This window comes from Rhea pennata, chromosome 14 (genome assembly GCF_028389875.1).
Source record: "Rhea pennata isolate bPtePen1 chromosome 14, bPtePen1.pri, whole genome shotgun sequence".
In the NCBI taxonomy this organism is placed as follows: Eukaryota; Metazoa; Chordata; class Aves; order Rheiformes; family Rheidae; genus Rhea; species Rhea pennata.
This window is the reverse complement of record NC_084676.1, coordinates 16,378,585-16,395,946: the sequence shown is the minus strand read 5'-3', so window position 1 is coordinate 16,395,946 and position 17,362 is coordinate 16,378,585. Positions and strand designations below refer to the sequence as shown.

Here is a 17,362-nt window from a genome sequence, read left to right as displayed (position 1 = left end):
TGGGAGCAAGCAGGGCAGCTCTGCAGGGGAGCATCCCACTGTGCACCTGCAACGTTGTGACGGGCTCTGACGGCTCCAGCTCTCGGCTTCCATTTGCCCCACGCTTCTGAGCAGCCCTGACTCACCTTGTCATGTCACGTGTACTTGCTCATGAGGTGCAAAAATGTCAACTTGCTCACAAATGGAAGAAGTATTCCAGCCCTGCCCTGCAGGCTGGCACTGAGGATAAATGGGGACATCGCTTCTTGCTTTATTCTCCCTTCTGGATGGTATTGTTAAAGGAGAATATTTGCAGGAAAAAAAGATTTTATTGTGAACAGCCAAGAAATACAGTATTTTTTGCTCACTCAAAGGCTGTTTGCAGCACCTCAGCACTCCAGTGCCAGGCTCAGCATCTCACCCTGATAATAATGATGAGATGTTTCGAACTGTTCTTTCTCTTGGCCTTCTTTATGGCCCTTCCCTCGCTTTCCCACCAAAACACACACAGACACACAGTCTTCTCAATGCTCAGAACACTATCCTTCTCCACAGGAACCACAGTGCATTCTTCTCCAGTGAAGGAAGTATTTCCATCCCTTGAAAAGGAGAGCGGCACTGTGCACCAGCTCAGTAGTAGCCTGTGGGGAGCGAGACATTAGAACAATCTGTGCAGCTTTGGGATTCAAACCCTTTGGCTGTGGTGGAGCACATCAACTGCCTCTTGGCACTCATTTCAAAGATGGCCATTTGCTCCGCATTCCTCAGCAAAGGAACGACGCAGAGAAGCACCCTGGCTCTGGGAAGGCAGCAAGCGAGAGCCCACAGACTCGGCCGTCACCTACAATCGGCTTTGGAGAAAACATTGCGGTGAGAAAGATGCCTCCGCACAAAAACACAAGTACTAGGGCTAGTCTGGCCCGTGCAACGCGCTGCCCTCTGGCACTGCCAAGTGCTTTCGTGTTTCCAGAAGCACCAAAAATTACAAATAATATATTGGTTTAACCATGGAGTACTCTTTACAGGGTTAAGTCCTTTCCTAGAATTGGCTGCATCGGTTTTTGTAGCTGCCCTCTGAATCTGTGGCCAAATGCAGCAGATAAGTAAGTCCAGGAACAGAAAAAAAAAACAAAAAACAAACAACAAACCCACCTCTTTATTAGGGACTAAGCCAGGTTCACAGTGGTCTGAGCTATAATCAATACCTGAAGGGTTCGGACCAAAGGTGGCTGTCTACCACTTCTGTCTCCCTGCTCTGCCCCAGTGCCACGACATTACAAGGCTGGGAAACAGGGACAGAGCCAACTTGTGTGGATGCTAATGAACTTTACAGAAACCAGCTACAGAACAGCAATAGGATCTTCACACCAAACTTCAGGCATCCGGTACTCCTCCTGCGGGCAATGCAAGCGGTGGTGGGGTTTTTCTGATCGGTACGACAGAACGCCCAGGGCAGTAGTCACTAGGCAGCTCACCGAAAGATCCTGAACTTTAACAGAACTTCATTTAGTGCTTTTTTAAAAGGCTGGCCAAAAGGCTGACAAGGAAGCACGGAGCCAAACGGGCTGCTGTATGACAGGGTGCGCACTGTCTGCTTCTGTCGCTCCCTCACGGTACTGCACCATCACAGCGAAGCTGCAAGGTCACCTTCTTCTAATTAGATGTAGTCGAAGTGCAACTCCACTGAAGCACCTCAATGCAATTTCAAAACCTCTCTGAGTTTCTAGCTTGATAAAATGTTTCAAAACTTTGCAATCCACATTTAGTTGCCCTCCCTGAGTGCTGCCAACTCCTCCCTAGAGCAGCCTACCAAAGATCAGAACTTCCTCAAGGGAGACGGGGAGGGGGGGTGTCAATCTGTCTTCATCAGTCTTCCCAATGATATTTCAAAGCATCTCACAGTTTGTCACCCATGGCATACAGGCCACAAAGCAGCCTGAATATATGAGATTGGGTCTGTGACTCTGCCTTTTCAATTAAGGTGGTAACGTCCTAATGAAAAATTGAAATTAAAACTTAAGAACTCAGTAGACTCCTTGCAAATGTTGACATTGTATTAAGTCAAAGCAATGCAATCAGTGGTGTGGAAGAGATATAAAGAGGATTAAGTTTGAAAAGTGGTCTTAAAATAAACAAATATAAAATGAAAAGAGAAAAAAAAGCCCTATGGTTCCCACAGGGGATAGCTAGACTGTACCAAAGTATTTGCAAGCAGCGATTCAATATTCCAAAATTATATCCTCAGGTTAAAGACTGCACAGAGTTCATTCTGAACGTACACTATAAATATGTTAACTAGGTACAACATTTTTTAAATCCACAAGTTAAAGCAAACACCTCTTCCACTCATTCCAAAAGAGCACAAAATTGCAGTAAGCAGCTGAACCCTTCAAAGGCCTCCAGCATATCCATCACGGGCGAATTTCACATTATTAACATTGTATTTATTCAACAGTTTTGCCTGCGGTGTCATGATTTCTACTGGCTTGCATGGTAACATGAAAATGTCACTAAAATTACATCAGACTGGTAATTCAGAGGCAGAAGAAAGCCACTAGGTCTTCAGTGAGCCCAAAGGTTTGCACGAGAACCAGCAGCACTCGCAGCCATCTCTTTAACCCACCTGCCCATTGCCTGACCAAGGGCTCTAAGAACCTCAGAGATGCTGAGATCACTGATCTCCTCTTCAAATGCATTTTGCTGTTCCAAAATACGTACACAAATCCTCAATTCATTACTTTGCCAAGTCTAATGCCAATAGCTTATATGCATTCACAGATTTTACACGTTCTGCTGCCTCCTTCTCTTAACAAATCATAATAGTCTGCAATTCAGACTGTCAGGAGAGGGCATGTTACTGGAAGAGTGAGACATCTAATTACATAAGGCCAGATCCTCAACTAATGCAAAATGACAGAGCTCCCAAAAATCCATGAAGATATGATGATGAATAATATTAGAGGTTTGGATTCCTATAACTGCATAGTCTCTATTTGTAATTATTCCATCTAATAACAGATCATTGGAATTTGAACCACCCAAGAGGTGGTTCCTCCAAGAACCTCCAAGAGGAGCAACAGAAGGTTGAGAGGAGATTGCATCAGAGAAAGTAAACTCCCATTTGGTTGGAAATGTATTTGGGATCTGGGAGTTTCAATTAGCTCTTGCTGAATTATCACAAAAGCCTGTTGAGCAGATGTGCAGTTAAGAGTTTTTCTCCTGTCGTTCTCTCTCACGATCTGTTTTTTGGGCTTGGGAGGTTTGGTGTTTTGGGGCATTTTTCTCTTTGCAAGCAATGCTGGTTGTATTGAGGCCAGAGCTAATCTGAGGTAGGCACAGCCCTGCGTTTCAGAAATTTCCATTCTACTCCTGGGAGCTTCTCTCCGCGTGACCCCACCACACCACACCACAACTCCAGCAGTGCAGAAGCAAACAGGGACAGTCTCAGAAAGCAGGAAGGACTTTCTCCTTTCCGGCACCATCTTCACAGGCAGAAAGAGACAGAAGAGCTGGCAGAATGAGCAAATTCAAGGCAGCTGGAATTGCCTCATCCTCCTGGCGTGAGCCAGAGGAGGGTTTCTCCTGAGCCCTCATCCCCCGTTAATGCATCACCTCTTCTGTGGTAGGGATGTGGTATGAGGCAGAAGGGGAAGAAGCTTTATTAGAGCTATTTTAATTTTAGAAGCATGCAGTTCTGTCCTGTGCTATCCAGCATATGGGGAATAAACAGCGACGCGAAGAGCTGTGCTTGACCCTCTCGTCCTCATCTGCCTCCACCACCACCACAGCTCGGGAAAGAGAACAAGGCAAAAGACAAGGTTATGCCCCAGAAGAGACCATCGCCTACCTCTAGACCAAATTCTTTGCTAACCAGCCAACCCACACAAAGCCCAATGAAGCCAGTGAAACTAAACACACCAACTCCAACACCTTTGGGTCAAACCCAGAGATCAGGTAATTGCAATGGGACTTCCCAGGCTGTTATGCAAAATGATGCTGTACCACAACATAAAAATTGATATGGATCTATTTTTTTCTGTGTGATTCTCTTTTTAGAGAAATGTAAGGCTACACTATATTTTCATAGGTGCAGTACTTTTACTGTGTTTTAGATGTTTATGATTACTGTTGGCCCTAATTTGACTGCAGTGAGTTAACTGTGTAACAACTGTATTTTCACAGTAAATTCACTACCCTTCCCTACTGACAAGTTTCAAAGAATGCAAAACATCCTGTAAATTCCCCTTTCTCTCTTTGCCTGTCCATTGCTTGTTCAGATTGAATTTCATATTTCTTTTCAGGAGTGATAAGTCAGTCTTTGATTAATCACATTTTTACACTTACTGCTCATGTCAGCCTTAATATGCCATAACTCTGCCAAAAAATTTAATATTGCGGGATATCTCCAGTACTTATTTGAGGATTAGTACTTTGGTTTACTGATGAATGCTGGATCAGCCATTTTCACAATGAAAACTAAGACTATTACGAAATTCTGATTTCAAGCTTTGTTATAAATCAGAAATCAATCCAAATTCACTCCTAAAACTTTTTCAACCCTAAGCACTTTATTGGTTTTGAACTACGGTGATGTAAAATTTGTGCTTCTGCTTTTTTTTGTTTGCAATAAGTAAAAGATTGTGACCTTTAGGTAGGTTCACAGTGTTCTATAGGGAAGTAATTTGTTAAGTTCCAAAGCCATATTTTTATCTAGCTATTATTTATTTCGTTTAAGAAAATTTTTAGGCATCTTCAGCCTTGCAGGCTTGAAAACTGCCAGCTTCCAATATAAATTCTGTCACGTGAGAGAGTGTTGGCACATGAAAGACTCTTGGCCCAGCTAAGCTATCTTCATCATCAGGTAGTGATTTATTTCTCAAAGACTGTTTTTTAAATACATTCTGGTGTGCAGAATGCTTTCCAAACAGCATCTCTCACATTCCTTCCACAGTTCTTCTGCTTGCGGGAAAAAAGGAGCCTAGCAATATTAACATTCTGAAGAATCAAGAAGTGATTCTTCTGCATATGAGTTGGATGGACCTGATTTACCCAAAAGCCATGACTTAAAACAAATAAAACCACCATTAAAACAGTTACCACAGCCTGTGCTGCCACCTATCCTTAGTTAGTTTTCAGCAGCTTTTGTAAGCTCTTTTCCCATTTCCAAACTATGGGCTCTGTCCTGCAAACAGATCCCTCCTTCAACACATGTAACAGCCACGGACACTGGCACTTGACCATGAGAGAACAACACGCAAGATGCATCTACCTAGGACAAGTATCTTTTGCATATGGTGGGAAGCACTAGTAAATGTGGTCTTTGGAGTAAAATCTGTGTTTTCCCATCTTCCTCCCTCCAATTCTATCATTTTTACTTTATTTTTATTAAAACTTGAATGGGTTTTTATTACATTTTGCTCTTGATACATTTTAACTTGCAAGAAAATAAGTCCCTTTTCTCCCGTTGGACTTCCCTTCTGGGGTCTTATTTTGACTTTCTCCATCATGTAATAAGTACAATACTCATTGCAGCATGCCAGAAAGCATGTGTTCGCTGGGACAACTTGAAGAAGAAACTCCTCCTATGGGCCAGATTTCCAAAAGGCGCTCAGTCTCGGGAGTCCCAGCACCAGAGCCAAGCGTGCACATCAGCAGGCTAAGGGACCTACATTCAGAGCTCCTGGAAAAACATGTGGTGCTGCATACGAGATTCAATCATCCCTGCCTTTTTAGGGACTTCTTGCAAGCACTGCAAGTGACTGGGTAAAGGAAAGGAAGCTGGGAAATGCTGCTGGCCAGCTTGGTAGTGGAGATGCAGCTTCTCCTTCTCCACACCTGTCAACTTCATTATTCATACAGAAGTAATATATCAGAAAGCACATTAATAAAGGTATAGGCCCTTAAAGACTCAGGGCCTTATATCAAGATGCGGCACTGTGCCATCCTAAAACCTCAGAAAGGTGTTTTGCTTTTATGGCTTTTAGAGACCAGTTTAAATGTTGACCACAATCTAGATATTTCTTCCTAGTTTTTTCTTACCTTCAAGATGTTTTAGAAATAGTTCCCAAATGGTTTGGTTCACCTTCATTATACAGCAATAACAGCAGCTCCTTAGTTAACGTACCTAGTGAAGAGAAATAACCTAAATGCATTATATTAGCTTTACCTACTTAAAGGGAGAAGGAGTTGTTCTTATCCACAAGGATACCAATAATATTAATTGACTTCTCTTTACAGGATTAGTAGGTTTCATGTTTAATTTCAGTAGAAAATGTATTGCAATCCATCCCCTGAGTTCCCCTGGGCTAAAGGTTAAATGCTGAAAAAAAAGTGCAGCCAATGAAAAAAGATCAGGCAATGAAATTCAAACACAGGGGTGAAACTGCAGAAAAAGGTAAAGGGAGTAGCAATAGGAAGGAAGTTAAAGCAGCTGTATTTATAGCTCATCAGAGCAAAAGAAAAGTGATAATATTGTACTTTGCAGATGTAAAAAATGGAAAACCATCATCCACAGAGCAGAATAGGTTTGTCCAAAACTGCAGTTCCAATTTCAGATGTTCAGTCCAACAAGTCCATCTCCCCTAAGTGGACTCATTCCAATGGGTTTGAGTCTATCAGATGGCACCAGCTTCAGCCAAGCTGAGGGCTTCTCGCTTTCACCCTTCTGCCTGCACAAGGGTTCACCTCATTCTCCGGAGAACAAGTTCAAGTAGCCAAACTGTCTGCAGCTTTTCCCGGGTTTTGCCAAGTTCATTACCTGCTGTGAGGTAAGACCCACTGCAGTGCTGGAGCAGAGGAGGAAAGGGAGCTCCCTAGGGAGCAGGTGAGGACCAGGATTACCCCCTTCACTAGACACAAGGTGCTGGAGAAGCTCATCTGCACTGTAAAATGACATCTTAAAGACAACTTAAGTGGTTTTAAAGACTTTAAGGAACAAAACTTACGTTTCTCCTTTTCTTGAGGGAAACACCTACTTTAAACAGAAAACATTTACTTAAAAGAAAAAGATTAATGCTGAGATTCACACTTACGTCTCCACTAGCTCCAGATTTGAGGAAAGCATCAAGACTTTGCAACTTGAGAATAACTTGGAAGATCTATAGTGGGTATGGCGATGTAGTTATAAGGAAGCAATGTGCTCTTCGGCATTTGAAGAGGATAGTCTTCTTTTCAATGTTACAGTTTAATGGAATGGTGCTGAAAATAGCATGTGAAATGTAGGCCTTTCATTTTGCAGACTATTAAAACCGGGAACCTGCTGTGTCAAGACTCTGCAAACAAAGATGAATTTAAAACACAGGCAGATAAAGGGGCTAAAGAAACCAGATGTGATGTGTTAAAGAACTTACTGAAACTTTGGAAGAACAAAAGCAATAAAGGGAAGAGGTGAACTGAAAACCCAGCATGCTCCTTGGAGCTATTAACAGGAAGCAACGGAATGGAATCTTGTACAGCCCATACAAGAAATTGAAGATCTGCTCTCTGATTTTCTTTGTTAATCAGACTCAGTATGAGAAGTGTCCTAGCTGAATATGCAATTAAGTAACGGCATGACCAGCTTACAAAGCAACAGTCACCATTAATAAAAACTGCTCAGAAGCAAGTCAAATAAAATACTAGTATGATCTGTAGAGAAAAGGTCCTACTCCATTCAACAACTAGAATTTGTGTTGATGCAAACAAGTATTTTCTAACTTTCTGTAGTAAAAACTATACACATAATTAACTAAAAATGAGGGAAGGCCTTGCCATTTGCAGGAATTTGTACTGTTAAACTCTCAGAGCATACTGGAAAACCTTCCCACACCATGAGGAAGCACTTAGCTACTGTGAGCTAGTAATGTTTATTCAAGGGACACACCTCTGGAAGCTGGAGGGGGACAGACTTCTCAAAATAGATGTTCTGCTTACCCTAGAAACTAATTATGACCTTATCAAAATTAGTTACTATATTTGGATCTTTCACAATGGAAAGCAGAAGTAACCATTAAGCACGTTTTCTTGGATGTACAGGATATAATATTCTGGTTGGAAAATTAGTTCTTGTGTGGTCAAAGAGTACGGTACAGCTGAGATACTATAACAACGAGGACAATACAACACAAGGTCAAATAAGACATAAGGAAATACCTATCTTTTATCCAAAGGCTTACAACATACCACAAAGATACCAGTATTGATTGCCTGAGGATATTCTGTCCAGATGGTGTCCACCTGTACGATGTAGGAAATTACTTATTTGGTTTTCAGATAAAAAGTAGGTGAGAAGATCCATGCATAGAAGATGCAAAGAGAAAAATAGTACTTACTGATGGAAGAGTCTCTTTTAAGGACAGCACAAAGAGGATAATTTACTCCAGTTAGAGACTGAATCATAGTGTTTACATTCTCTGTGTTCAGGCTATAATTTTTAAAAGGAGAAGCCTCTGCAATTTAGAAAATGAAGGAGGCTGTCTAACCACTAAAGTTGGCCAGGGACATTGACAGTAGAAACCTGGGGAATGGATTACTAAGTACAGTCTCTACCCTGAAAAAATATATAGATATGCTTGAATGTTAGACATTCAAACAGCTCCACTACATTCTGTCAGGCACTGCTTGTCCTTTATATCATACACATGGATGTGGACGTGCAGTCAGGCTCCGATTCTGCTAACATTTCTCTACATGGTTGGCTTAGACATGAGAGAAACCAAATGAATTCAAAAAGACGATGTCTGTGAATGGAGATTTCTAACCTTCTCCAGGGCTGCTGTTTTCTTAAACAGAACAGCTTTTCAGCTTTGTTGTATACTGTGTCACAGGAATTATTAATATTTTTCCTGACACTGTGTTACAATTCTACTTGTCTGAAAAGCAAAAAGTTCACACTTTTTCTTTTGCTATCACACAAAAACCAGACAACAACCTTGGTTTGGTTTGGTTTGAATTTAACGGAAAAACTCTCCCAAACAAAGAGATTATATTTGACAAATTTTAATCCACTAAAAATGAATGCAACACGATCATAATGGAAACACTAATAGCTTAGAATACAAACAGAATTACTGGAATTATTTGTAAGAAACATCTGTTTTAACTGTCAGGCACTGGACTTAACCAGGCTTTGAAGACAATACTGTGCTACCTTGACTTCTGCTTTTTTGCTATATCACAAACCAGTGTAATCCAAAAGCCAGATAAAATAGACACAAAACTAAATTGTAAATCCATATGAATGCAGGAGATGGATGTCTCAATGGAAAAATAACAGAGTTACATAAGCATGCTTGTCTTCTGGAGTATTCATTGTGAGCAGCTCCTTCCCCATCTTAACCAGGTAAACCACATGATTTACCTAAGGTGAGCTGGATTTAGCTTCAGCAGGCTCAAGTGGAAGTTTTGCGGCCAGTTTCAAGAAGGCCCCTCCACCAAGAAGGCATTTAAGAACACATCCTTAAAACTCACTGGCTTCAAAGAGCTCAAGCATATGCTCAAAGTTAAGCAGGATTACGCTACAGGAATAGATTTCACCAGGTGTCTAAATGTCTTCAGGAATACAGAGAATACGTCGGGGAGAATGGGGGAAAATACCCAGGAAGGAGAAAGGTGGCCATTTCCCATAGGTAGGTTGAATTGTCAAGAAATGCCACTGACTGAATTTGGAACCCAGGCTCAAAAAATTTAGAATTTACGTTAGATACCTAAAATAAGATTGTATGAATACACTCCCCTGCAATCTAAAGACTGTAGAAAATAAGAACATTCCATTACCTGATTTTAAAACTGTAAAGAAAATACATTACCTGAATTTAAAACTGTAAAGAAAATACAACTAATACAAATAATAAATAGCAAAATCTGGGACATTTGGCAGACATGCACTTACGATTATAATCAAAGCACAAGCCAATTCCTGAAGATCTATGACTGCCTAGTAAAGTGAGTGTAGGAACCCACCCAGATGAGCCTAGGACTACAGATACTACGAGCATTAGGCAAGAGTCTGAAAAGCACTGCTGGCTTCCCGAGCATTTCTAGAAGAAACAGCATTTGGGCAAGCAGCCAGCCAACAGGCTTCTCTCAAATGGCTTGTGAGGGTTATTGCAGAATACAGTACAGTCTGAAATGCTGTACAGCAAGCCCTGCTGAGCTTAACACGTAAGAAGAAACGCTTATGTCAGTTATATTAATATGGTGGGCATGGCTGAGTACCCCAGGACAGAATCCATGAAGTGTAAGGCTTACAGTTCCGCAAGAAAACACACAACCATAAATGGCCTCAATAGTTTATTTCTGTGTCTCCATTCCTGACAATTTCCCACTTAATGACAGTGTAGTGGACGCTTTAGACAGATGATATTTTAATTAAAAACAGAGGAAGAGGATTATACTAATGAAGCAGAGCTCAAAACATCATATTATGTTATTGAAGCTGATGTTCCTCTATTTGTTTCAGTGGGGGCTAGGTCATACCGACTTTTTCAACCTGAAGCTGTTGTCCTCAGTCTTCAGGATCCTGGCATGTGGTTTGATTCTGCACTGAGGCTTCGGACGTCTAATTTAATCGTGTGTTTATTATCCATACCAGACGTGCTGTTCATATTGTGTTTCTCTCTGTGTATCTGCTTGTGTTTAAGCACACACTCTCCCCCACAGTCTAGGAACGCTACGAAGAGGCTGGGCGAGGGTTTGTCTCCGAAGTTCCACAATCAAGTTTTACCATCTTGTCAACCTGAAGAACGTATTTTTGGTACACCTGCCTCCAGCACTGTGCAGGTATTTATCAAACAAGGAATCCAGAAACACAAAGAGTTCTACAATGGCAGGCTCATCTGCTGGGGTGAAGAAAGGGCATTCACTCCGGACGGGACGCTGTGACACAGCACAGGCATGACTAAAAACCTCTGCACTAATTCTGACCCTACTAAAGATAACTTTTGCCCTGCTCAGCTATTGCTCATTACAAAACTTCTCAAAAAAAAAAGTTGTGGAGCAACATGGAGACATATGTAATGGCAAAACACCTTCAAGTCTAGGACGTTAGCAGCAGGAATCAGTCCCTCACAGAGATGGTCCTGACAAAAGTAAGAGGACAAAACCCAAGAAAGCAGCCTGTTTCACAGGTGCTGGCAAAGTTGCCCCTCTTCAGGCAATAATCTCAAAGGACGGCCATAATCCTACTTCTTTATTGTCTCATGTCATTATTTCGGCCTCCAAGCACTTCTCCTTCGCAGCCAGCCCTTGAACAGGATTAGCTAGCTAGCTCCCTCAGCTTCCAGCAGTGTCCAAAGGTAATGACCTGGCCACACGCCAAGAATATAGTCAAAATACAGAACCTTCCACAACAGTCTACAGGCCACAGAGAGCTGACCATGTTGGTTCTGCCTGCTTACTGGAAATTTAGTTTGAATGCTACCAGGCCAGCCAAGATGATACCAAACTGTCCAAACAGAGTTTTTATGTTAAGTGAGAAAGCTATCCAAAAAAATTTACATGGTAAAAATCACATCCATAGTTCAGAGAGCTGTTAAGAAAAGCTATTGATTAGCTTTAACTTTCCCATGATCTCCAAAGACTCATTTCAGCCATGAAAACACATGCAGATTGCATACTTTAGAAGTTCTCTTCATCTGCCTCTGACAATTTTAAGATCAATAAAACTAGCTTTGTCATTGATTTCTACCACAGAAAACTGGGAGGCCCCAACATAACTGTATATAACTTCAGTTAGGACCAGTGATAACTGAATATATGCATCCTATATATACACGTGTACTTTTTATTTTTTTAGAATGATTGCAGATTAAAAACTTTCAGCATTTATAGTAAAGTTCAAGAATCTGTTCGCAGATCTACTATTTTCATAGAAATCCATTCCAACAACTTTTTGCTTTGGCCATACCAACAACACCAGACAGAGTCTTCTCTGACAATAGCTGGAAAATAAGACACATTTGGCAGTAACGTGCAAACCAAAGGGGATGTTCAGAGGAAATAACATCAAAAATTGACAAGGTGGCAGATGCATTCACCAACTTAAACTAGATTCGGTCAACAAAAGTTTGCAATGTAAAAATCAACTATGAAACTTGAATTCAAACATATTACTTCAACCTTACCACATAATTTCAACGTTAATGTCTGTATGCAAAAGCTGGAAGCACAGACAGATGTCAAACCACCTTCAAAAGCAAGCACTCTGAAAATACGAGGCATTAAATGAAGCAAGCATATAACAAACGCTAACAATTGTCAGAGCGTTCCGTAGTCCCTTTTCTCCAAAATAACCTAGAAAAGGAGACAGAAACACTCGAGATACGTTAAGAACAGGCCAAGACCATTGGCTGTGGCACTTGTACCACTAGGCAGCTGAAAGAAAATGTATGAGACAACTGAATTTCTCCATTGAAGTAAAGTAGGTGTGGAGAAAAAAACAGATATGCCAAAGTATTTGATAGCCTTCATGTCTTCATTCATATCTGAAATACCAATAAACCTGAGAACAATATACAGCACAGTGATCTCTGAATCTTCCTAGCAATACGGTGCTTAAGAAACCCTCCAATACTCCCTTCAGACACAAGAAATAAAAACATAAACTGAGAGATAGTAAAGTGCAGTGATAACTTCAGCGTGTTAATTGCTCATTATTGCTGCCCAGGAACTAGCACAAGTTGGGGAACTGCTGTTACCTTTTCTTGGACTTTGTGTAATTCTGTTTATACCTGATTTTAACTTTCCTTTGCAAAAAAAGGAAACCTAGAAGGAGGGAATGGGCAGAGATGGAACACAGCACCCAAGGGACTGGAGTTCAATTTGTTGTTCCACAACAGATTTACTGCACCATCTCAGGGAAATCATTACGGCCAGATGCTTAAAGGTATTGAGGTAATGCTTCCTGCAGTAAGGTTTCAATGACACGGGTAAAAACGAACATGGTCTCTGTCCTTTAACATTTACAATGTAGATACTCAATGAAATAAATAGTTTCTAAATGTATTAGCAGAGTCAGAGAATTTGCAGTGCCATCAAAAAACCATCACTACATCCAGATTAGAATATGGTGGCTATCAGTATTATACTCATGGAGTAGACCAAATCTTCTCCCGCTTCTCCTGTTACTAACAGACAACAAAAACAAGAACGCTGCAGGCATTCTTGTAGGCACATAAGCTGCGGATGCTGGTTCAAACCTAAAATTCAGAATTGCCTATCCTAAAATATTGTGATATTTTATCATCTTAAGAAATTAATACAAGCCTTCTCATTGAGTTAACTGGAAATTCAAGTGGCCCTAACTCTATCTGCTTTCTACTTCTGCTGAGGCTTATCTGGTTATCATCATTATTTTTCTGTTTGCAACAAGTTTGTCACTTAGGACTATTTACATGACAGAAACACAACAAATATTCAGGAAAAAAAGCAGTTTAAATCACTGAAGACATAAACAGCAGCTGACTGCATAGAGTGGCTAACCCTGAGCTACAAACGTGTCAACTCCAGCAAAGGTTTAAGTAAGGCTACCACTGAACACAATGCCAGCACTTCCATGATGCTCTTCAACGTGATTCTGTAGCAATCAGTCATTGCGGGTCAGTTAATAGCATTTTGTCTAAGTCATCTCAGCTAACAAGACTAGAAAACTGGGCAGTTTTCTCAATTCGAGTCATTTATGAGTGCTGTTGAGTAGAGGCCTGGCTTTGTTCCTTCGCATTTATGAAGTTACAACTGTGAAAAGGAGAGCATTTTAGAAACATTTTGTCATTTACACATGCAACACGAGTCCCTGAACCTTCAGAGCCTTCATCCATACTTTGGTCTAACTGTTGTTATATTTTATCATAATTCTCTTCTCCAGATAGAAGGAGTCCATGCTCTAGGTAATACTGGGTGGAAGAAGGAATAGGTTCCTCCATGCCTGTCACCTGTGCTGATGGGAAGAGCCAGCAAAAGTCAGGCAGCAGCCATCACAGGCTTTTCCTCCACCTTGCAGCACAAATGAACAAGGAAGAAGAGCACTGGCTCCACCTCAGCTCTGCACTGCCCAGAGCAAAGGAATTTTGTCTTCTGCAAAATGATCTGTGCTAGCTCTAGGGAGACCAAAGTACTCCTGCTTCCCCCCGAGAGAGGCAGGTCTGCGAGCTTAAATTCTGCTTCCTGAATTGCTCTTCTTGTGCAGCACCAGTATTCCTCCTGCCCTTGGACAGCAGTCCACATCAAATAATTACAACATTAAAACCCGCTTCTAAAAACAGGAATGCATACAGCAAAGAAAAACCACAGGAAAGGAAATAGTAAAGAGAAAAGTATCTGATTCCCTTCCATTCTCAGCTAGCCAACATGTTATCTCCATACATGTTACCTTGGCACAGCAAGTGAACAACTTTCTATGACTAAATAAATAGGAATACAATTGACTCATACTGGGGTTTTTATGCAGAGAACAGAATGCATTAAAATTAAGTAATCTGAAAATTATGAACTCTAAAAGATATAGCAAGAAAATTTTGGCTAGATTAGCTGTTCATTATCAAAAATATTGCCCTTTCCTCAATACACAAACAGCTACGTAGTAATTACTGTTCAAACAATGGTATGATCGTTTAGGATGTCTGGGACAAACAGTTTTAATTTGATTACTGAACATGTGCTCCAGAATAGAAAGCTGCAACAAGCTTTCAAACACACACAGCCATACAAAACACATCACAGGAAGCTGTTTTGTTTGTAAAACTCAAACTCCTTTGCTGCTTTCCATCAATCATTTGATTAAGCAATAAAATCCACTGAGTGAAAGATCCATGAAAACAGACTCTGAACAAATTGAATTTGCAAGGGAAAAACATATCCTACCTATCAAATTTGTTTACAGAGCAGTCCAGCCTATTATTCAGGATTAACTCTTCTAAAATTTCCCTTCTCAGACTGGAAGTGAAATGAGGAAAAGGATTCCCAGAACACAACATTCAGTCCTCTGTTTCTGAAGTGTCAGGTACCTCAAGTAACTTTACCACAAATCAACATTAATCTTGGCTTGAACTGCTCTGTTACAGAGGCGCTAACACAGAGCATGCGCTCCAAACTTCTAGTGCCACTGTATGCAAAAAGTGCCTGCTGCAGCACAGCTATTCCCACACAAGGGAACATTAGTTAATTTGCATTCACAGTTACCATATGAGCTGTGAGTTTATGACAGTCCACACATTTTATATTTAAATACTGTAGGAAATTAATGTAATTATCTTCAATAAAATAACAAAGTAACTTACCAGCCCATCACAATTGCTGATAGCAACCGAAGCATTTGGCAGATCAGTGATATCCCCAACGTAGAGGCAATTCCCATAGAGCGGTTCAATGTGAGTCTCGTCGGAGTCCTCCTGCCATTCAACTGTTGCTCCAGGGGCGACAAGCCTGGAGTTTGGCCGCAACCTGAAGTGAAACTCTCGTCCAAAAACAGTGACATTGTAAAATATTTGCTCATTTGCCGCTTCATGTTGCAAGTCCTCTGCAGCTCTTCTGAAGCGTGCTTTTGGTGGTCCAGACACCAGGTGGGATAGGAACCTGCCCTCTGAATCGGTGCTGGTGGGGATGACAAGGCTGTACTCCTCTATATTCCTCAAAATACGATCTGTACCGGGAACAAGGGGGGGGAGAGAGAGATACTAGAACCAAACACTTTCCGATGCTGTGGGATTTTTATTTCATTATTCATTAACACAACAGACACTTATATAAGGCAGACGGACACTGCGCTCTGTGCAAGCACTTCATTCACAGGTGTGAAGTGTGCCGAGTTCATCCAAACTGTCTCTGCTCCCCAAAACACCAGGCAGCAGCATGAGCCTGCCCCCAGCAGAGACCCCGCGCTCCTGCCCAAGCAGCACGGTCCCACCACCCTTCACCCACCCGGCAGGACCTCAAGCCCCTGCCCACCTGCCCGGGTCACCTCGGGGACGGCAGGGCTACCCGGGTGGCCAGCGAGTAGGGGCAGGGGCTCGGTGTGCAGGTGAGAAGCCTGCGAGGGGAAGGCATTTCCCCCAAAGCACCCCCGGAGCGGGGGATCGATTGGTGAGAGCGACGGGAGACCCGCGGGCATCTGGCGGCAGCGGGAGCCCCGGGAGTTTGGGAGCGGGAGGAGCCGGCAGAGGAGCTGCCATGTGCTCCCAGCCGCCCGGGAGCTGCGCGGCCGAGCGCGGCCGGCCGCCGCCGCTGGCCCCGCGCGGGGCGGGCAGCGCGGTCCCGGCCGCCGCCGCTCCCCGCGCCCGGCCCCGGCCGCCGCTGCCCGAGCCGCGGCCCCGCCGGCCGCTCGCCGCAAACAACTGGCAACCCGGCAAAAGTAGCCGCCGAAGTTCAAGGGAGCGGGGGGCGGCGCGGCGAGACCTACCTCGGTCCGCGGAGCGCCGCAGGGCGCCGGCGGGCAGCGAGAGCGCCCAGCACAGCAGGACGCAGGCGAGCCCCGCCGCAGGGGCCATCGCGGCGGCCCGGCGGGCGCGGCGCGGCGCGACGCGGCGCCCGGGCCGCCCGAGCGCAGCCGCGGCGGCGCCGCTCCGCTCCGCTCCGCGCCGCTCAGCGCTGCCCCGCGCCCCGCCGCCCGCGCATTCGCCCAGCCGCAGCCGCAGCGGCAGTGGCGGCCGCGCTCCCGGCTCGCAGCGAAGCAGAGACACCAGGAGGCGGCGGGGGTATAATACTGGAAGCACAGGGCGTGCAGGAGTGAAGTCAGGCTGATTGACAGAGGCGCTGCCACACGGCGCGGCCGGGCCGAGGGAGCGGGACTGCCCTCCCTCCTGCCCCGGCGCGCAGCGCCGAGCACCGCGCCGCCGCCGCCCCGGCGCTCCGAAAGCAGCTGCGAGAAGCAGCGAAACGGCGCCGGGGCAGCGGCTGGGGACGGAGCGCGGCGCCCCGGCTGCGCGGTCCTGCCCCGGAGTCCAGGGAAACCTCAGCGAGCCTCGGCAAACTTGAGGCGCCTCAGCACGAGTTTCGGCGGTGCCGAGGGTTCGTGTCGAAAGCGAGGATCCAAATGGAAAAGCAGAGTGTTCTCCAAGGGCAGACCAGAATCAGAGCTCTTTATCTGGTCTTCAAATTGTTCTGAGCAGCCATTTCACAGGGAGAAACATTTGGACTGTTTGCTAATAGTAGTAAAATTATTTGCTGCAAAATCGTCTTGTATTCAGTATCTGCAAAATGGAGAGACAGACTCTGAAAGCATTCAAGAATACTATAAATACTATAAAGAAGATAAAAAATAATTAAATAATCAAGAGTGGCCTTTATGGGAGAAAAAAAAAAAACACAAGTTATATTTGTTTCCATATGGCCAGGATAAATGCCATACCGCTCATTCCTTTTCGATAATGTACGTATTTACTCAGCTGTTACATTATCAGGATCATTTGCTGTT

The 17,362-nt window shown here is 43.5% G+C and overlaps 1 protein-coding gene across 1 annotated transcript in view; it reads right to left on the bottom strand.

Moving 5' to 3' along the window:
• ADAMTS2 (ADAM metallopeptidase with thrombospondin type 1 motif 2) overlaps positions 1-16,436 on the bottom strand; it is a 186,621-nt gene extending 170,185 nt beyond the window's left edge. Inside the window, exons 1-2 of the mRNA XM_062587339.1 lie at positions 16,349-16,436; positions 15,231-15,592 (exon numbers count right to left, since the gene is read on the bottom strand). Coding sequence (XP_062443323.1) covers positions 15,231-15,592; positions 16,349-16,436 — 450 coding nt within the window. The remainder of the gene's footprint in view (positions 1-15,230; positions 15,593-16,348) is intronic.
• Positions 16,437-17,362: the final 926 nt, after the last annotated feature.